Source organism: Augochlora pura, chromosome 3 (genome assembly GCF_028453695.1).
Source record: "Augochlora pura isolate Apur16 chromosome 3, APUR_v2.2.1, whole genome shotgun sequence".
NCBI lineage: Eukaryota > Metazoa > Arthropoda > Insecta > Hymenoptera > Halictidae > Augochlora > Augochlora pura.
The window spans coordinates 29,023,046-29,044,907 of record NC_135774.1 but is presented as its reverse complement, the minus strand read 5'-3'; the positions used below and the strand labels follow the sequence as shown (position 1 = coordinate 29,044,907).

Here is a 21,862-nt window from a genome sequence, read left to right as displayed (position 1 = left end):
CGAGCTGTATGGACGACTATTATTAGGGACAGAGGACTGGCTGACGGATTTCTGAAGCGATTGACACGGTGGTTCGGGGATCACCTGGCGCGGTTTACAATGTCTTCGGTCTGAAACACTTCTTCGGGGTTCTTGCGGTTTTCTCGCTGGACTCCGCGGATATACATATAGCGTGTGGCGTCTGTGTTAATACGAAACTACTGTGTTGGTTTCAATGAGAAATTTTATGTCTTTTTCTGGAATTGTTCAAGTTATGGGGTTTCATTTGTGGGAGATTATTGTTTTTTCTTGATTTAAGTGTTATTGTTGTAAAATAATGATGGGTTGGAGTTAATTATGTGTCGTTGTTGTTGTTATGGATTAAGACGTTTGTTGATAGCACTACTATGCTATGAATTTCAAGGTTATGTCAAGGTTTTCAATTGCTAAACGCTGGAGTCACAAAGAAGAAAAATAAAAAGTTGAAAGAAAAGCTTGAGAAGTCGATTATCTTTTTTAAGATAAAAAATAAGAATAAATAGAATACTATTATTGCGTAAAGTAAGCGTATAAAAATAATCAACTGAGTTTATCACCTAGATGCTGGACGCACATTACACGCGTGCAATATTTACAGATCGCCTTTTACTTTATGGATGTATATTCCGTAAGGTAAGACATGATTTGCAGTTATCGTTAACAGTCTGATGAATGAATCAGGATCATGAGCAAACAGTCTAGTGTCTGAAGCACGATAGCTTTTCCATGCATCATCACGTAAATTAGAAAGATGAATGTTATCGAGCAGAACTTACGAAGTATAATACTTCAGATCAAAAGGCTATAATTTTAATATTATTTTTATCGAAGCTGTCGAGGGACGCCTGTTAATAATTTTTGTTTAACGCTATTTTTACCAAAGGGGTAGAAACAGAATTTTTCTGTAATTCCATCGAGCTTTATAAATACAATAATTTATTCTTCTGGTTTGGAAAGCATTATTATTGTTTTTTTTTTATTTTTATTTGCAACCTGTTAACCCTTTGCACTCGAAGCCATTTCAACTGGAAATCTGAAATAATTTTTCTGGCTTCAAGTATTTCCACTTTATGTAACAATATTTATTTTATGCATATAAAATTGAATCTCGTGACTCGTATAACAGTTACACGTTCAACAATTTTTTAAATCTAATAAAAACTGTGCTACAAGAATTTTAATAGCGCCACTCGAGTGCAAAAGGTTAAATATTATGACAAAAACATCCAAAACTAAGAAATCAGTTCCCCAATTTTCCAGATTTTCATTAACTTAAATCTCCGATTCAGCCATAATAATCACAAACAAAATATTCGTTAAAAAATGTTCAAAAATAACTAAGTAAATTCTACGACCAACCCCCCAACCAAAACAGTCTCGCCCAACGTACTCGTGCCATCGACACCGTTCTCGCGCGAGGCGAATCGCCGAGCCACCCCGCCCGCTTTTACAATCCGCAATAAAGCTCATTGTTATTATCCCCCGTTTCCTGTTACCGTTCCGTTGCTCGCAACAAATCTCCCCCGGTTTTCCCATCCGCGTTTCCATTTCCCATTAGCAGCGCAGTTAAATGCCGGCCGCGGGGACCCGCGCGGGCCGCGGTGCCGAGTGGCGCGAAAATCACGCTCGGCGCGCTCGCGCCGGGGCACGCACGTGCGCGCGGCCGAGGGAGCTCTGCGCGCTGCTGCACGCAGCGAGCGTGGACAGCGCGAAAGAAGAGCAGAGGGAGCACGGGGAGGAGGAGGAGAGAGACGGGGAGGAGGAGGAGGAGGAGGAGAGACGGAGAAAAACCGAGTGTACATATAGGAGAGCAGAGAAAGAGAGGGGGTGGGGGTCAAGTTTCGCTGGTGTGCAACGAGTAGACGGCTAGGCAGTCGAGTTTCAGAGCGAAGGAACGAGAGAGAGAGCGAAGGAGAGAGCGAGAGAGAGAAAGAGAGATATTGAGAGAGTGACGGAGGAAGAGGGAGAGGCGAGAGCGGGAGAGAAGGGAGGAGAGGCAGCGAGAGAGCCGCCACGGGGTTGGAGGGAGGCCGTGGACGAGCGGTTATTTCAAGCGACGACTCTTCTGGCACTTCGCCCCGAGCTTTCCTCGAGCGCATCCTCTCTCGCGCGTAGTTTGTGTCAGTGTCGCCGCGACGGCAGCTACAGCCGCACTGTGTGGACCGTGTTACTCGTCCGAAAAGGGGTGTCCATCGCGTGCCAGCGAACGACCGCGCGGGGGTTGATCGTCCGCCGCCAGTGTCAACCACTGATTTCCCTGAATCCGTCTGCGGCTATTTCTCCTTCTCCGACAAAGTGTCGACGGGACAATACCAGTAAATTCACCGGCAAATCAGCACCGAAGGGTTGCTTTCGATCAGGATCATTTGCACTATTGGATCAGTGTCAATAACAATTTTTCCCAAACCATCGTGAACTTAAATTTACCTGAAAAGTGTCGAACCATAGAAACAGCACAGACAGTGTTCAAATACCGAAAGGATAATCTAGGGGGTTGTTTCACCCTCTCAGTGTCGAGCACCGATTTTATTTAATTTTATTGATCAATTTAAGTGTCGTCGAAATAATTAGCGACTGGAGACAGTGTATAATAATTTCGAGAAGATTGCAGATGATCGATTAGGGGTTGATCATCCCCGTTACAGTGTACAGTTGCTCGAGCTATACCGAATAATTTTCTAACAAAAGTGCCGCATTGGTGGATCGATCCAGAGTATCTCAGTGAGTGTGAGTGAGAAAAGGGGGTGGTTCGGCGGGTGCGGTGACCAGTTGCAGAGACACGTGCGACCGACACTCGGGTTCGATCCCGCGGTGTTCGCGAGCTGTCATCGCGAACGCGCAAGGATCTCGTCTTTCTTTTTCCTCGCCGGCGTTTTCTCGCGATCTCGTGGTTCACGGACGATGGCCGCAGCGCCGAGACAACAGCGCCGGAGGATTTATAACGGCCGGCGGCTCGCCTGAAATAACAGCAGGAATGCGCGGCCGCTGAATCAGCTTCCTCCGAGAGCTGCGAGTTTCCTGACAGCAGCCACGCGCGATCCTCCCTGGATCCGCAGACAGTCGGATCTCATTTTTTTCTTCTTTGCGCGCGGCCAACCCGTTGGCTCGCGATCGACGCCGATCCACGTTCTCTTCTCGTCCGTTCTCTTCAGCCCTGCCCCCCCCCCTTTTTTTCGGCGAGGATTGAGAAAAGCCAGAGACGCCAGACGGCCCAGGGGGAGGTGCGCGCAGCTTGTTTCGCCGGCGGGAGAGCTTTTCTGGGAAAGGAGATCGCGGACTGGTGAGTTGTTGTTTGCGCGTTTTCTTACTCGGCCGGCTCTGACAGGTTCGCGGAACACCTTGCCGCGAGCGCGCGCGCGCGCGAGGACTTGCGAAACTGGGCGACGTTTGTTGACCGATGCGTCGGCGGGACGATGGGTCTTCCGGTTCAACCGTGGTATGTTTCTTCGCCGCGGGTCGGCGGTTATAGGTTCCCGCGGTGATCCGGGATCGTTGATTGGCTGCTGGTCGATCGGCTTGTTTGCAGTATGTCCGCTGCCGATAATCGCCGATTATTGGGGGTAATTAATCGATCGCTGTCGGAGGCGCTTTAACTCGAAATATTGGGAAAGCTTTCTGATCTCTAATTTTTTTATATTTATGCAACGTAGTGTTTGTTTTATATAGCATAGTGTATATTTGATATAGCCTAGTGTGTATTTTGCATAGCATAGTATATATTTGATATAGCCTAGTGTAAGTTTTATATAGCCTAGTGTATATTTTATATAGTCTAGTGTATATTTTATATACTGTAGTGTGTATTTTATATAGTCTAGTATATATTTCATATAGTCTAGTGTATATTTTATATACTGTAGTGTATATTTTATATAGTCTAGTATATATTTCATATAGTCTAGTGTAAATTTTATACATAACCTAGTGTATATTTTATACATAACCTAGTGTAAATTTTATACATAACCGAGTGAAAATTTTGTACATAACCTAGTGTATATTTTATACAGAACCTAGTGTATATTTTATACATAACCTAGTATATAGCGACTAGTTGCAAAGCGTTTAACAATGTTTCCCGATAAGCTAATAGTCGACGGAAGGGGAGGGGGGGGGGGGGGCGTTGGAAGTTAATTGCATTCTGGGACTCTTCGGTATAGGTCTGAAGGGCCAGTAATTCTCAAAGGAATTCTCCCGAGACTTACCGTCGTTATTCTAGTACAACAACCGTAAAAAGATAGGCCGAAGAATTGCAGCAGGGCCGTTTGTTCGACGTCCGAGATTATTTTCGAGGATCCTCCGGAAATAGCTCGTTATTCACGCGGGCACGAATGGAAAATATTTTTCGTCCCGCTTATATTATTTCGTTCGACGTTTCTTTTTTTTTTTTTTGTTTTTATCAAAACGTCGTCGTCGCTCATTCTCCGGTATCGATGATTCACCGTCTGCAAATTGATTTCCAGAGCGAAACGTCGATTCGTATCTGCGCCGAATAATTTTTATAATAAAGAAGTTCGTAAAGTTGGAATCCTGAGTCATCGATGGAAAAGTCTGTGACACGGATTTCCCACGAAACCGGGCGATTAAAATCGTATTAAGAGACGGTTAATTAACGAGAGATAAGACTCCAGAAAAGAATTCGTGGAACTCGACGAATGTTTCGATGGTTTTGATCGGCGCGTCGATTCGACGGAAATAGACGGTGATTTAACGGCGTTCGTCGCCAACAATTAGACACTAAAATTCCTACATAATTAAAGAAATTTAATTAATTAAAATAAAACTAAAAAGTTTATCATAGGGGACGACATTAGAACTCTTTCGCGTTCGGAAGATCGTAGTCGAATTTTGCTAGAATACATTGCAATAAATTTTCAAAATTCCTCAGAAATTAATGTCACCCAGATATGGGTGACGCGGCGACGAACGTGTTAACAGCGTGCGCGGTATCGATCGAGGGGGATCCCGAAATCGTTTCGAGAGGTTTCGAATCGAAAGGTCGAGCAGCTCAGTCGGCCACGCGAGGAGAAAACACGTTTCCGGTTCGTGGTGCGCGCTTCCGGTCGCTGGACGGTCAATTTCTCGCTCGAAACGTCGCTGCAAATGAGGGACGAAAATTCGTGCGTCACTCGGCCGGCAGAAAATAGACTGACCGGCGTGATTTAATCGTGGATCTCGACGGTGTGTCCACCGATCGATTAAGACGCATGTTTTCATCACGAGCGCGCATGGGCTGGGGTATCGGACACATTAAATTGTGACGTGCCGCGCGGCGCATCGGTAGCGACCGGTTAACGCTGTCAACGCTCAATGCGAAAACAAATGGACAGCCGGCCTTGCACCGCGCTGGATCGCTCTCCTACGATACGGAGAATTTTTATCTTACAGTCGAAGTATCATTCTTCCCCGAACTATCAATGGAACAATCCAATTCCGTCATCTTTTCATTCTAGACCTTCATTCGACCTCTAAAAATATCGACAAATGCACCTGGTATAAATGTGTCAATATTGACAGAAAAAAGATGTTTATACACAAACTGTTCGGTATAAAAAGGTGTCTTAATTAGTATTAAGAATTTTATCAGTGTCACAATGGTGGAGAATATTTCAAGGTTAATTTGTTCTTCTTTCTTTAATCGGGTAATTTTTTTTATTATTTTATTAGTCTTAAGAATTTATTTAATGACAACGGTGGAGATTATTTCGAGGTTAATTTATTCTTTTTTTTTTTTAAATCGGGTAATTTTCTTATTTGTATCACAGCTGTATGAGACTAAAACAATAAAGAAAATAAAGAAAACCGGATCGGCCTATTTTCGTTGCAAACGATTTCACAGCTCGCGATCCCGTCGAATAAATAATAAGAACAGGAAAATCGATCTCTGCCAAACAGAGAGACGGCCGCCGCGTTCAAAATAGAGCAGAAACGTCGCAGATCGCGATCGACGAAAACATTTTGCCGAAATCATCTAAACAAACACCGCGTCACGGTCTATTAATAATAAAATCGGCTATCGGCCGACCCAATTGTAATCGGCGCGACGTTCAAATACACCCGTGCCGGAGATTTCAAGATAATCGATTCGCCGAAAAACAATCGGACGCTACGCCGGACGCGCACCCGACATTTTCGATTATACTTGAAACTCTAAGGAGATTGTTTACGCCGATTCGCGCGACTCTTATTAATTAACGCTTTGCCGACCGATCGTAAAAATTGAGCTCAATGGAAATTTTCGTTTCTATTTTGACTTAATTTATTTTATTAATCCCGAGAGATATTTAATATTTAGAAAATTGTATAGTAATATTGAAGCTTACGATCTAACACGTTTATTTTAATAATTGATATTGAATTATTGGTTAATTATTGGTTAGTTTGACAATCGATTTATAGGTTACCAATCGGAGGGAAACGCCGATTTATAGGTTAGGTAAAGTGTTAAGCTGCGGTTTAAAACACTGTGCCGATTGTTCCGATATTCCACGGAGTTTCCAGTTCGAATGGCTCGCGAGGCTTGCAAGAGAGGCGTCTGCGAATTCTCTTTCGCGGAATATACGGCGCGAGAGAACGAGAAGAAGACCCGGCAAACGGCCCCCCATAAAAATGGCAACGGACCCCGCGTTATTGGTTGCATTTCATCGGCCCAGTTTTGTGAAACCGGCTGCTCCGAAATTACTTTCTCGGCGATGGAAAAAGACGATCGAATTCGACGAGAAAGAGAAAGAGAGAAAGAAGAAAGAAAGAAAGAGAAAGGGAGAGAAAGAAAGAAAGAGAGTGAGAGAGAAAGAGAGACGGTCCAGAGAGATTAGTACAAACAAATTGTGACGTTCTGTTCGGTCGCGAGCACGAGACCGCTTCTCGGTTTCTCGGTCCAGAATCTGGATTAAAGGAGCTTAGCAAGTCGCGTCGACGAGACGCGAGGGAAGAGATTAAATAAAGCCGGAATAAATTATCCTTCGCTCTCCCGCCCCCCATCTGTACACCGACCCTTCCCTCTTTCTCTCGTCTCTTCGCCCTCCGTTCTCCGCAGGCGTCCTCCCTCTCTCTCTCTCCTTTCTCCGCCGAATCGTTCTGGCCGCTGCTCTGCGGTCGTCGCTAAACGACGAGAATTGGGGTAATTTTGCCACGGTTTCCGTGCAAACCGCCGCTTTAAATCGTTCCAGAGAAATTCCGTCTGATAGCAATCAAAAATTACAGGATCGCTCGTCTGGGTTTCCTCTATCCGGCCGCTCGCGAATGTTTAGAAAGACAATTTTTTAGTAGATAAATAACGCATCAGCGTTACTAATGCTTCGTGATTGATATTAATGTCCTCGAATTATTTCCACTGTGTATGTTATATACCTGTATTTATTATACCCTAGCTAATTATTGTCGTTTTTAGTTGTAGATTTTTAATAAAATTCGTGGACGTGTGAAAATGTCTATGGATGTCACAAAAAAATTTTGAGGAGGTTCCGAGACGTCTTAAAATGCTCGTAGATATCCCAAAAAATTCGTAGACGTCCGAAGACTGTTATAATTGTCTTAAAAATTTTGTAAAATGTGTCAAGAATATTGTAGATGTTCCAAAAAATTCGTAGACGTTCCAAGATGTTCACGGACGTCCCAAAAAATTCGTGGACATTCTAAGAAGTACCTAGATATCCGAAAAAAATTATAGACGTTTCCAAAAAATTCGTAGAGCTCCCAAACAAATCGCAGACTTTCCAAGACATTCGTAAACGTTCTAAAAAATTCGTAGACGTGCCAAGACTATCCTAGATGTTCCCAAAAAATTCGTAGACGTGCCTAGAATATCCTACACGTCCCAAAAAAATTCGTAGACATTCGAAGAGAATCGTGGGCATTCCAAAAAATTCGTGGACGTCCGAAAAGCTTCCCAGATATCCCAAAAAATGTATGGACGCGCCAAGAATCTCGTACATGCACCCCGCTCACAAAAAAAATCGCATACGTGCCAAGAATATCGTCGACGTACCTCGACAAATTTTCTAGGCGTTCCATGATGCTCGTAGACGTCCCAGAAAAATCGTAGACGCCTGAAGAATTTCGTAGACGTCCGAGGAATTCCTTCGTTTGTCCCGCAGCAGCAACGGCGGCAGAGGCGTCGCGCCGCTTCCGGTGTTTACGCGAGCAAAACGCTGATCGGATACGGCCGGGTCTTCGCGCAAATGATAATATACACGCGAGACGAATTACGGGCCCGTTTTTTTCTTCCACGTCGCGTCCTACCTGTGTTGTACCTAGGGGTCCACGCACGGTGATCGCGTGGATGCCCGCGGATTTTGCTTACTTCCGGTGACACGGCCTGGGACCGCGAGAGAGACTGTTTTCTGCACACACGTTCCACCGTTGTTAGATTAAAAAACCGCACAACCACCGTCGCCGGTTAGGGGGAGCCTCGCTAAAACATAAATCACCGGTATAATGAAGTGGCCGGTTTTTGCGCTCCCTTCTTTCGCCCGATGGGATTACGCGGCCTGTAATTTCTGCCGCGTTTCCAACGGCGAAAAACCATTTTCCCTAACGACGTTCATGCCGTCGCGAATTAATCCGATTCCCGGGCACCGGAAGCTGCAGCCTCGGGACGTCACGAAGATGAATCGGCAACAAACGATTAAGATATTAAATGCGGCCGCGCAGACCCCGGGGGGGGGGGGCTCGCTTTGTTTGCCGGGCCAATTAACAAGCGCTTGGACCGAGGTGTTCCAGCGATAAATATGCGCAGAGGCGAGCGCAGCGTTATGCTCGTCCCGCGTATTGCCGTGGAGATGATTCAAGGAAACTATATTTAATCGTAAGTGCATTGGAATGGCACTTTCATTTGTGACGAGATTCGATGTTCAATTCTATCATTACATGGACACTCAGATTATAAAAACTAGCAGAATGAAGAACTGAGAAGAGTAGAACCAAGAAAATTATCTGCTAAAACCCTAAAGTAAAATTATTAGATTAAGGGTTCTATATAAATTGAGAAAATAAATTCTCTGAATTGAGAAAATATTGTGAAAATATGCAAATTTAATATCATCTTCTCGCTATTCGCAACTTGTCAAAATAGAAAGAGGGTACATTCTTTTAACTATTTCTTACAAACGTCCGAGAAAATTTGTATTTTGAACGTATAAATTCCTCCTCCTCCTTCTATGCCCTCTGGTACCCAGGGCCGAGAAAAGTCCCGTAAAAACGCGTTAATCGAAAGCAAGCGGTCCCGCGTGCGTACGAATGAAAGGTCCGTGGAACGGCGCCCATCGCCGCGGCGCGAACGATCGCCGTGATACACAGAGGGACGCATTGTCCCTCGAGATTTCCCTCGAGCCGCTTGATCCTCCTCTCGAGCGCGAAGACGGATCTCTCCTCCGCGCTCGCGCTCGCGCGCGTTCTCGTGGCGTTATTTCACGAACGGGAGCCTCTAGGCCGTGGCCGCGCGAAGAGGGACGAAAATCTCGTACAGAGACCGCACTGGGGCGGTCGAGGAGGTCGGCGGGGCGGGGAGGGTAGGGCAGGGGGAGGAGGAGGTCGACGGCTAAGTAAGCTCGTAAGAAACGAGCTACGATTTATTTGACAGATCGCGGCGAGCCGCAAGCGCTAGAGTGGTTTATTTTATAAGGCCAGATTGCCGGCCTCACTTCGTCGGAATAGAATAATGGACGTTTCTATCCCTCCTTTGACCGGACCGTCGTCCTCTCCCCTCCTCTCTCTCTCCCCCCTACGGTCTTTCTGGCCTTCGTCTCGAAAGTCAAGTGCGGTTAAGGACCACTTTTCGTCGGCAGCGACGCACCGGAGGACGGCCGCAGGTTCCCTCGTCGTCGTTTCTTCGACAAGGTGCCGTTCCCCGTGGGAAGAAAATGGCCACGTGCTGGGACCCTAAACGTTCACCAGACACGATTTTCCACGAGGAAAGGGTTCCGAAGATTTTCAGTGTTAAAGGCACCGTTGTCGATCGAATGGCCATCCTCGAATCTTTCATTTCATCATCGTTGAATCTAAAATATTGAGTTTTAATATTTTTACTATTGAATAATATTTTTACTATTGAATATCTGTTTATTATGTTCAGATCAAATAACATAAACCTATTATGCAGTATCTATTTTACTGGTGGGTCAAGCCGGCGTTAACGTGTTAAAATATCGATTTGGATTATCGAAATTACTTTTGCAGCAATAATACGCATTTCTTCTATTTATAAGTTCGCCACGTGTGTCTGACATTTTTAGCAGCAGATAAGGTTTAAGCGATCGCGATCGAATAGATAATTGATCGCGCACTTATGTTCGGGCAGGTGCTGGCACAGATTGCCCCTCGGGGCATTGCCCCGGCACCTACGAGATCGCGAGGGCAATGAAACCACGCCCACTCGGAGTATATTACGTAAGAGGAGAGCAAGGAGGTAGACAGCCTTCCCATCGTGTTCGGCGCCGAATCCGTAAAAATTCGAAATATCTTCTTCGTCGCTGCTCTCTTATTGACTTTGGAGCGTTGCCCTAAGAGCTCGTCCGCGCTACTCCGTGGACTCCTTTGTTACTTTGGATACTTTTCGGTCGGCAATTTGTACGGCCATCTAGAAAACGAGATAAGAACGTCGGAAAAATTTGGAAACACTTCTGCGCTATATATATATTAATCAGCTATACATATTAAAGATATTAATCAGCTATATATACATTAAGCATTCATTAAAATTATTAGAAGATGACAGATATTTCCATTAGGTCATTTTTTATTTCATATAAAAATTTATGATATATTTATCGCGATTGTAAAGTAGGACGAAAAATAATCGAAAGCGTTTCCAGGTAAAGCAATCGTCCTTGAGACAAAGATAAATTTTTGATAAACGATCCAAGGCTACTTGTCCAAAAATATTTGGCAGTCTCGTCTCTGTTCGATCAACGCCAGTGACCGCGCCGTTGGACCCATTAACAACGGTCTCGGTAAAAAGAGGGGTCAACACCTCGATCATCCGCTCCATTCGTCAAGGTAGCAGCTCGTTAGGTATCAATTAAGCCGGCTTTTTTCTGCCCGGCCGAGGGCTTTTTAATGAACCGCGCGTCCTCGCGAGATTTGTGGTGTCGAAAATAAACGCGGGTACCCGTGAAATCTTATTAATAACCGACGGACACGCGCGCTTATTTATGTGTTTACGAAGAGGCGCGCGCGCGCGAGCGCACGAGCTCGAACCGTGTTCCGGGAAGAAAATATTCGACGACGGAAGAAAGGAGCCGCGATTTCATCGGACTTTGAAGTCCGCGCGTTATTTGCATTTTTTCACGTCCTCGAATTCTTCGACCGCCCCGCCTTCGCCCTTCGTGTCCAACGCCGAACGACAACCGTAAATCAAACGTGCTATAGTTAACGCGCCCGTCGCTGGCGTTTATTTTAACAACAGTGTCCAACGGTTATAACAATCTATTAAACGCGATCTTGCTGTGACATTTGGCGAAAATATTGGCAGCGATTCGTTTATGGTGAAATTGAATGCAATTTTCGAACAGCAGAATGATTAAAGGAAAAACCAAATTCACCGCGTCGATGCGAGAGAGAGAGGAACGCCAAATATCTGCGTAGTTATTCGGCGAAATAGCGAGGGAGGTAGAAACTGACGCGCGCGTTGCAGCGCGAAGTAAACGTCGAAGAGGCGCAAATATTTTCGCAGGTGCAGTTCGAACGACGATTCGCGGGAACCGGGAAGAAGACAGTGGCCGCGATACGGTTGTCCAAACACATGCCGCGTTACGCGGGCAGACATCGATCCGGCCGCGATGAGTTCATTACGCCAGGCGTTACCGTTCATTATAAACCGCGGCGTTATGGACCGGTTTCCATTTCCTTCCGGAAGAGCCGGTCGCGCTAGCCGGCGCAACTAGCGGCGAGTTAATAAGACAAACGATTAAATTGCTCGGTCCCGCGAGCAGCTGACGCTTTTTCCCGGCCGACGCGGAATCAATTAGCCGATCTCTCTCTATCTCCCTCTCACTCTCTCTCTATCTCTCTCTGCCCGTGGTTTCGCTTTTTCTCTCGGTCGTGGTAATAATCGGCCGATGCATAGCCGTGATCGGGTCTGACCCGCGCGCGATCCGCCGCGTGAAATTATGACGATGATCGGGCCGAGAGTCGGCTACAAAGTCATCGTAATGCTGGCCCGCGGCGCGATCGGTATCATTAAATCCGCTGCCGATAACTCGAACGGATAATGGGCCGGGGCCGATCGACGTCTTCCTTATCGTTTCCCGATTGCTTGGTCATGTCCCTCCCGCCTCGTCGAGAAAGACGACGACGACGACGAAAACACGGTTAAGCAGGCAGGAGAGTGACAGAAGCGTCGTCGGACCGATAGAAAGTTTAAAGATGATCGCAGAAAGTTTTGCGGTGATTAAGCGGAATTTCTGTCTCCTCCGGCACGATGATACACTTTGGACTAAGCGTTTCCTTGATCGGCAAGATTGCCTCGTGCCTTTATAATCGCTACGGGCTGGACAGATGATACGATTCGATTTTACATATCATTTTCCGGTTCTTCGTCGCAGATTTGCTCCTTCGAGTGACGCGGCTGTATTAAGGTTCGCGGAAACTATTTTTTGATTTTAGTGAGAGAATATAGGACTTCGTGTGTCTAGGTCTGTGTGTCGTTAAACCTTTGCCATAACGAAGCCATTTTAACTGTAATTTTAAAATAACTACGGTATTTTAAAACGGTAAATATTATTACGGTAAAATAACGGCGGTATTTTAAAATTACTTTTCTGACATAACATTTCCATTTTATATAACAAAATGTTTTTTATGCATATGAAATTGAATATTGTAATTCAGGCAACTACAGTTATATTTTTAAGAATTTCTGAAATCTAATTTTTCATAATATAAAAATTATTTTGGAACGTACTGTAACAGTTTTATTGGTGCCTCAGAGTCGCCACTCGAGTGCAAAGGGTTAACAGAGTGCGGTATTTATTTTGTTAAAAATTATTAAAATACGTAACGCGCCTATTAAAATATTAAAAATTAAAGAACAATTCCTAGCATGGTCTAGAACGTCAGATCGTATGCAAGAAGCGAGCCTCTCGCAGCATCCACTTTTAATTGATTACGTTCGTTCACCCTCTAGATCACAGCCGCGCCGGCTCCATTCCGCTCGCATCTCATGCCGCGATAAATTATCCTAGACTCCACACACACACTCTCTCTCTCTCTCTCTCTCTTCTTCTCTCCCGGCCTTTGCCTCTCGCTCCCTATCTCTATCTGTGCTGACAATTACCGCGAGGTTAAGCGGCATTAGCGTCGCGCCGATTTGCATTCGTGCGAGTCCGCTTTTCCACCGGTCGACAGAAAGAGCGTCGCGACGGATGATTTAAGAAGCTTCGGCACACCGTGAGCTCTATAATTAATACGTCTCTAATTAAAATCCGCCGCTTCTCTCTAGCGGCCACTGGCTATTCTGCGACGCGTTCGAACAACACGCGCGTTCATCGGCCTAGTAAACCGCGCCCGGTCAATATTTCAAGCTCCGCGCTAATATTATGCGGTCGGTGTCGGGGATTTCGCTCGGCGATGATATATTGTACAGAGCCCGGGATTCCAGGGAGGGTTTCGTTCGTCGTTCGGCCAGCTTCGAATCGCTTCCCGAAATACAGCCCTCGGGGTCTCTCGATTTAATTAATTTAATTCGATCTCCCGATTTAATTCATTTAATGCGATCTCGCAATTATTGGCATAACGACGGCTCCGAGGAAAAATGTATTGGCAGTGTTTCAAAATACAATAATGTTTTTAAAATCTAAATAGAATTGTTCGAAATCGTTTTTAGATGCTGGATAATGACTGAAATATTTTTTTTTATTTTTAATTATTACAAAAATATTCGACAGATTCGTTGCACAGTAAAATAGTCCCGTAAAAAGTTGAAGTTATTTAATCTTGTTTTAAACAAAGTTATACCGTCTTAGAAAAATGTGATATTATCTTTTGTGACCGCTGTATTAAATCACTAATATTGCAAATTATAATATAATTATTTAAATAATGTATATACCTATTTAATCTCTAATATACAAGACTTGCCTTTATGGTTGAATTCTCTAAAGAAATTCTTTTTTAAATTCCATAGAATCCTCATTCCTTAGGAATGTAATATTACGAAAATAATGTGAATGATGATAATAACATTGGTATTAAATCCATCGCATAAATCGTTGGCAAATGTGAGGGAAGAGCGAGCATGTTACGCGTCTCTTTATTCTAGCGTGAATACTTCGTAGCTGGACGCCAGCCTCTGTGGACAATGATCTTTTGTGCGGTGTTTGCGGGCGAGGAACAGGTGTACACACCGGAGTCTGCGGACTCGGCTTTCGAGGTGCTTGAATCTGGAACAATGGTGTACGGTCAGCGCAGGCTGTTTCTACTTGATGCGAGCATTGATTTGCCTACTTTCCAACTCGCGGTTCGCATACAATCCGCGTGATTTATCGGGAGAATTAACATCGCTGTTCTCTTTGCGACCTAAAATGAAAGGTGCGTTACGATCGTCTACCGTAGTCGATAAATAAAAGTCGAGGAACGAAAGGTGGCAATATAAAGCGAATGTAATTCCACGTTGATCCTTGAACGACGGATTATTTTTAGAATTACGCAACTGTTTGCGGTCATTTGCAATTTTATTCGTCAATTTTTCCGGAAAATATTTTTATTGTTTGATATACAGGTAGATCTATGGATAGATCGAAAAATATGTTAGTCACATTATTATTCCTAACATAATATCAATATTTAATTATTTTATTAATTAGCAAATATTGATTAATTATTTGAAAATTTGCATACACTGTATCAAAATGATCCTATAACAGCAGTGCGATAATTAAATTATTATTAAAGAAAATAATATTAAATATAAATATTAAAGTTAAGGAATCTGACAATTATTATAATTATTCCAAAAACACTGCTTAGAGATTTTCATATGTCGGCGCAAGTAGATTCAGTCAGCCATGAACAGACGCTGAATACAACTTATGCTGTTACTTGCAAGAATACAGTCACGTTATACTATACTAATAATTTCTATTTCATACTAAACGAAAAAAATCGATAAATATTTAACCAAAGAAGCCTCGACATCCTCGTTAAGCTACGATAAAAAGAACACGCGTGACGTCTCTGAGTAATTAAAAAAAACTTGGCGCTCGCTGAAACTGAAAGTGCGACCGACATTTCAGAAGGCGGTTTCGGTATCTCGACAGGACGCCACGAGCGCGTAAAGATGCGCAGCCTAATTGCCGCCGCGCGACTTTATCGCGCCGGGACTGTCCACAGTTAATTCAGAAAATGAGAAACGCGATATAAAACAGTTCCGCGTCGACGAAACAAAGGGTTGCGAGCGCCGAGATCCCATCGGAGCGGTAATTACGGTTTGTCCGGGGAGCGGTTGCCGTTCGCGGGGATGTCACTGGGGTAGTGGAACCAGTTACTGTGCCTTCATTTCCGAGCGTAATTAACTTTCTACTTATCGGGATGTTTATTAGGATGTGTCAATATTTTTCTTAGATTCAATATTAATATAAATATTCGTCGAAATTCAGTATGCGCAAGACGGAAGTTTTTCAAATAAAACTTGAAATTACCGAAAGATATTTTCTCATATTTTATGGAACAAATTCATTTTCTAATATTTTATAAATAAGACGAATATAACTCTATGCTTACTAATGACATTGATGTTTTCACCATGATGTTCTCACCATGATTTCTATCTGTAAGGGAAGAGATATCGAAGAAGGGCAGCGATCGTTACGACGAACAGCGTGTTTTATGCTTCTTCTTTTTTTTCTTTTAATTTTCCGCGTAGCGTTTAATAGTTTCGTGGTGGTTTCGTTTCCCCGTAACCGATCATCAACCGAAATCTGTCTGGTAAATCATATTACATCATATACATTAGCGGCACTATCACGCCGATAACACGTGCGAAATACGGGTTCCCCGGGATCCGGATAAGGATCTACAATTCTTCGGCCCCGTCGTCTTTTATCCCCCGGTTCCCGGGCACCGATCGAGATTATCATCGATATTGCGCGGTTCGTGATGAGAATCGTCCGTGAACCTTGTCCATTCACTTGGTCGCCCGGGATCGTATCCAATGATCGATTATTTACTATCGATTTTAAAGCGAGATTACTCTCGACGATGATCGGCGATTAACGGGTCCCCGTGCATTTATAACGTGTAGGATAAATACTGCGATCCATCTGATATATCGCCGTGTCCTATACTGTTCATTAGAAAAATTATTTGCGAGCTCCGTTGATATTAATTAATAAAAAATATTATCGTAAGTACCGTGGCTTATTTTATCGCGAGCTTCGTTTTTATTTGGAAAAATGAACTCGGCGCTTGGGGAATACTATAAGAATATTTAAATATTGGAATAGTAATAATAATAATGATAATATCGTTTTGCAATAATATTATGAATAAAGAAGAGTTAACCCCGACCGTGCTAAATTTAGAATAATTAATTGCATTTACGTTTCCTGAGAGAACGCAAACCTTGAACAATCCCGATCGAAAAATCGAAGCTACACCTGCGCACCTGTCCTCGCAAGTCCACCTGCTTTTCAACAAAAATCTATGAGAAAATGCAACCGGTGTCCCGCGTCTCGGCGAAAGACCGCGCGAAATTATGCGTCGACTCAATAAATATTACACCCAGGCGTACGTGTGCACCAATGAACAACGTGTTCCGCGAGCGCGGGACAAAGTGAATTCCGGGGCGGATCAAAAGCCGCGCTCGAAGCGTCTCAACACGGTTGCGCGCGCGCGCACACACGTGTAACCTATCCGTGGCGATTCATTAACGATCCCCTATTAAGCCCTCTTGTTCCCGATTTATCACTTTTGCGCCGGGTTTGCGCTCCGTTCGATTTTCAACACGGTTGCGGCGGCCATCAATTTGCAACATACGCGCGCGCAGCGCGCGGCACAAACAAGCGTACGCCGATCAAGGTTCGAAGTGTTTCCCAGCGAACTTATTGCGACTAAACAGACGTCGTTAATTTATCGTTTGGCGAACGGAGGCCTCTCTGCAACGACTCTGCATCGTCGCGGCGTCGTCGCATGCGCGCGCGCCCGGCGCAATCACGTATGCGGCGCGCGGGGGACGCGTTAAGCCCGGACACACATAACCGAAGACGGATGACTTCTGATTCAAACCACTATGTTCGCGGAACGTTTTAATTCCCTGACAAACGACCCTCGCCTCTCCCCGCTGGCCCCGCGTGCCCGCCGATTAATAAACTCGTCGCGTGAAAACGTCCGGTTGAACCTCGGCCACGTTCCTTTCTTTCCTTTTTTTTTTTTTTGCCGGTCACCCGGCTGTCGCCGGCTCGTTTCTTTTCGACTGTCCCCGGAAGATTTATAATTCGTGAAATCTTTGTAACAAACCTTAGGATATCATGCTATAGAATAATGAGAGACGGACGGGAACGTTGACAGGGAAATATTAGAGGCGGTGCTAATGTGACGTTGTAATTGAATGCTGCGAAAGCAAAGGACGTTTTTAGAAAATAACACCTGTGGATACTAACTGTACAGTATCACTCAAAGTGCTTATAAATAAATTGCTATCTTATGGTAATTAACCCTGTTGAATTACAGCGTTCTCTAATTTTTCAATTCTGCAAAGTTCGCAGACTGTTCTATGAAGAACGTTTGTCTTGGAATTATATGATACAAGGTGTCGCAATTAACCCTTTGCACTTTGCGCGATCATGGATGTTACCTACCAACTATTACGAACCTTTATTACAGTAATATGTTTGATATTATAATAATATTAGATATATTATATAGTATAAAATGGAAGTGCTATAAGCCAGAGAAATTATTTTAGCTTTACAGTTAAAACGGCTTCGAGTGCAAAGGGTTAATGTCTCGTGATGCACTGGAATCACGATGTCCCCCGAGAGGAGACAACAGAGTGCGAAGGATTAAAGGCAACGTTATTAAAGCATGTATACTTATTTGTTCAATAGTAATGCACGAGTCACGATGTCATTTATCCTAATTATACAATAAACGACGCGGTGAGTACAGGAATAGGAAAAGCCCGTTTTCAACGAACCCAAAGCGCGCGTCAGCGAACTGAGATGATCAAAGAAGAGTTTGCTTCGCGTGCAGATACGGCCAGAAGTACCTGGCGAGAAATCAGAATAATGGATCGGGAAAGATTTGATGTTTGCCGGCAGCAGCGAACGTGTACGGTTTCGAGTCATCCCGGCTAATGACTGATGTGGAAACGGTCCCGGCGGGAGGCGTGATCCGGCGAAATTGGCGCTAGGTGGATATCTCGCGGGTTAAGAACGTTATGGTGCGGTCCGTGCCGGTGCCGCGGCGGTGCAAAGCCGGCGCGGCGTGGTTTCCGGGCGCACGTGCACGCGCGCGCACTCATGCGAGCCGCAGACACGCACCGGGCACCCGGAGCACGAGAGAACCCGAGAGCAACGCGGTTTAATTTATCGGCCGGAATCTGAATTCGCTAATTGCCGCGCTGCCTGCGCACCAGAGGCGTGCGTGCGAGACAAAGCGGATCGGGGAAACCACGGGACAGAGACTCTCTCTGCCTTCGGGCCTAGATGCTGCGGAAACGCGGGGACGGATAAAATGAAGCTGGAACCTCTGGGCCCTTTAGTGAAGGCGAACGATTTCGAGACCTGGTCCTAGGACACGGGGATCAGTATTCCAGTTGCGCCGATCTTATTGAGCCAGGAAGAGGTGTTGCAATTTTTGTAGACTTGGAAATTATCATGGCTAGGTTGTGTCAAAGTTGTGTTAAAGTTCTGTCAAAATTATAACAAAGTTATGTCAAGGGTCCGTCTCTATAGACGAAGAAAAGTAGAAGTATGTCTAAGGGTGCAATAGTAGAGATATTGAAGACTCCATTGACTAATTAAAGAGTATAAAGTGATCTACAGATAAACAAATTTTAATATAGTTTACGTAATCTACCGATATATAATTCCCAAAATTAAAAGATAATCGATAATTATATCAAAAAATAATAATAAGTAAATTGCTATTTCCTTCTCTCACTCTGACACCTTATTACTGTTACGTTTATGAGGGCGTAGTGAGAGGGTGTTACGTTTATGTGCTGCTTGTTTGTCGCGTAAACGCGGCCGAGAATCAGCCGGCACTATGTAGCAAGGTTTGAGCAGGTTCGTCGACGATAATTCTTGTCCAAACAAATCCAAAGATCCTTTCAAGATACACCTTGTAACGACGCCCTGGAAACGAGTCTGTTTGTTTCGCCGAGTCGACGAAACGACCCTCACTCGAGGGCTGGGTGGGGTATTCTTCTCGCGGCACGCGCTGAGAGGGAGAGAGAGAGAGAGAGAGAGCTGTGAAGAGGCCCACCTGTCGACGAAATGTAGCGACATTCGTGCAAGCCCGGGGCTGGGCTAATCGAATTTTTCACGGCTACGCGAACAACCACGCGTATCACGCTTACTGAAACAATTCGCGACGCTTTGCAATTTTTCATTTTTCTTTAACATTTTTATTTTTCTTGGCAAATTCTCATTATCAATAAATTTTGCATAGACGATATATTTGATGAGAATTGGCTAACTTTGATTAAAGATATTTTTATGAAAAATCGTCGTAGGATAACGATTCTTTTTTTATATTAAAGCTTAAAGTCTATATTTTGAGATCATATTCCTGGATTTCAAGTTCGACGCATTCTTGCTATTTTAATTATTTAAGTATGAGGTTATGTAGGTCGTATAGGCAATTGCTAAGTTTTGTGCTAAAAATTATGTATTTCTGCGTAAAATATTTTTCAAACGCCGCGACACAATTTTTTTTTTATTACAAGAAATATCATTAGTATGACTTAACTACATCTGTTAAAAAGTTTAAAAAAATCTTAACAACAAAATCGACAATTCTGCAATAGAGTGAAGGAATTGCAGTAAATTTCTAGCAAATAAGTCGTTCGACCTGTCCTAAAGAACACAGTGCAACCATGCAATCCTCCGCGAGTTTTACTACCGTCTCAAGAGTTTCATCGTCCGGACGGTCAACTATGAAACAGATTGCGAGAGTTTCCCGGTAAACGACGGGCATTTACGCCGCTAAATTGCTTGTTTGCAATGAAAAGGACGGGGCGAGAGCCTATCGCGATAAAATACCCACGTTTATTCTACTATTAATTACGCTTGCCGTGTTGGCGCGCGTGGGGTTGCGTCTAACCGTTTACGCAGTTCCTGTTCTTTGGCATCGAATTTGCAATTATAAGTCCAACGCGCGGTTCACGTTCCCGCCGTATACATAATTCTTGGAAAGTCGGTAGACGCGCCGGACAGTTCGAGAGAGAGACCGCTTTGCTCCGGGCGGCTCCCGGACGATGGTTTGCAATTCAACGGAACACCGTAACGCTGTCACGGAATGTCTTAACGCCGAGCGCTATATTAATTAGTCCGCGGACCGCGTTTAGGTAAACGGCTGGCGTGTTACCAGGTTCTTAATTGCGTTACCCCTGAAATATCAATTACGGGAAACGACGTTAATATTAATGCCTCGGGAGATTTCGAGGGAGCTACCAGCGATGCAGATAACTATGAGGGATGGCGAAGCAATTTTTGTCTTGTTGCTATGGCGCGTAATCGCCGGATCGCGGATCTTTATGGGAAACGATAATTTGTTGGTATGGTTACAGGGTACTGGAGCTACCTGGATACTTATTTCATCTATTAATCATTTTTTTAATAGCCTATGTTAATTGCTAGAAATTTAAATTAGGTGAGAGCTTTTCCTTTTCACTTTCAACAATTGTAACACGTTGAGAATAATGTAAGTATCCCCTCCACTTTTTTTACAGTGTGTAAATTTAATTAAATTAAATTTAATTCAAATTAAATTTAACTGGAATTTTTAAGCTCCACATTTAACAATCTTTTAAACCCAAGCTCCAACAATATCTATAAAACTGATCGTAAAATATTACACCAAATTTTCGATGGTTCCTCAGTCTCGTCGTTCGAGCACAGAAAGGGTTAAACCCCGTTACGCAGTTGCGCCGTGACGTAAGACGCGCGAGAACAATTCCGCGCGCCAAGAGGCAGTATATTTCCAGGGTTGGGTGGGAACGCGATCCCGCGAGTTTATTATCTCGGGTCTTGTTCTCTGTTTACAATGCAGTTACACGTGTCGCCGAGAGAAATACGGCTGTTTTGGCCGCGGGCCGGAGGATACCCGCGGGGATTATTTTTCGCGGCCGAACTGAGGGCGAGAACGCGACGCGGAAAAGAAACGAAGCCGACGATTAAATCAACAGGCGGCGCACTCACGCCGGCTAAGTACTTTCTCTCGTTACTTATTATATTTGTTGTACATTAATTGATAATTAATGTATAAAATATAACGTTCTAAGAATCGAATTTGAGACCGGTAAAAAACTCGTGCGATCCGCGCTGGCCGACGAACGTGTCAATAGGGGTGGCTTAGTTTAACCCTTTGGCTACGGCAGACTTTGGCATAGCCGTAGTTTTTCGAATATTAAAATATTCATGATAATGAATTCTATTACATTAAACCGATATTGCTTGAAGTGAACAATAATTTTAAGCTTTTCTTACAATATATAACATAAATATTACACAATATATAATTAATCAAATTTAATAATAACCGGGGGCGAAATTTGATCTTGACGCCTATTGGCGTCTACAGTACCGGGAAGCCACACGTTTCGGACGTCAATAGGCGCCAACAGTAGTCAAAGGGTTAATGATTCTATCAAGGTCGCTAAAGCAAGGAATTGTCCTTATTTAAT

At 44.1% G+C, this 21,862-nt stretch overlaps 2 protein-coding genes across 9 annotated transcripts in view; one reads left to right on the top strand and one right to left on the bottom strand.

Moving 5' to 3' along the window:
• Positions 1 to 2,200: 2,200 nt before the first annotated feature.
• LOC144479033 (fibroblast growth factor receptor homolog 1) overlaps positions 2,201 to 21,862 on the top strand; it is an 80,965-nt gene continuing 61,303 nt past the window's right edge. The window contains exon 1 of the mRNA XM_078197497.1: positions 2,201 to 3,298. The gene's annotated coding sequence lies outside the window, so the exon portion shown is untranslated. The remainder of the gene's footprint in view (positions 3,299 to 21,862) is intronic.
• The window catches only part of LOC144479034 (uncharacterized), a 78,339-nt gene continuing 65,547 nt past the window's right edge, over positions 9,071 to 21,862 (bottom strand). For 7 of the 8 annotated variants that reach the window (XM_078197501.1, XM_078197505.1, XM_078197503.1 and 4 more), the window contains 2 exons: positions 14,285 to 14,396; positions 10,058 to 10,594 (listed from right to left, as the gene is read on the bottom strand). In XM_078197501.1, coding sequence (XP_078053627.1) covers positions 10,535 to 10,594; positions 14,285 to 14,396 — 172 coding nt within the window. In that variant the 3' untranslated portion in view covers positions 10,058 to 10,534. Of the gene's footprint in view, positions 10,017 to 10,057; positions 10,595 to 14,284; positions 14,397 to 21,862 lie in introns of those variants that run through there. The other variant, XR_013495464.1, reaches the window with a different exon arrangement.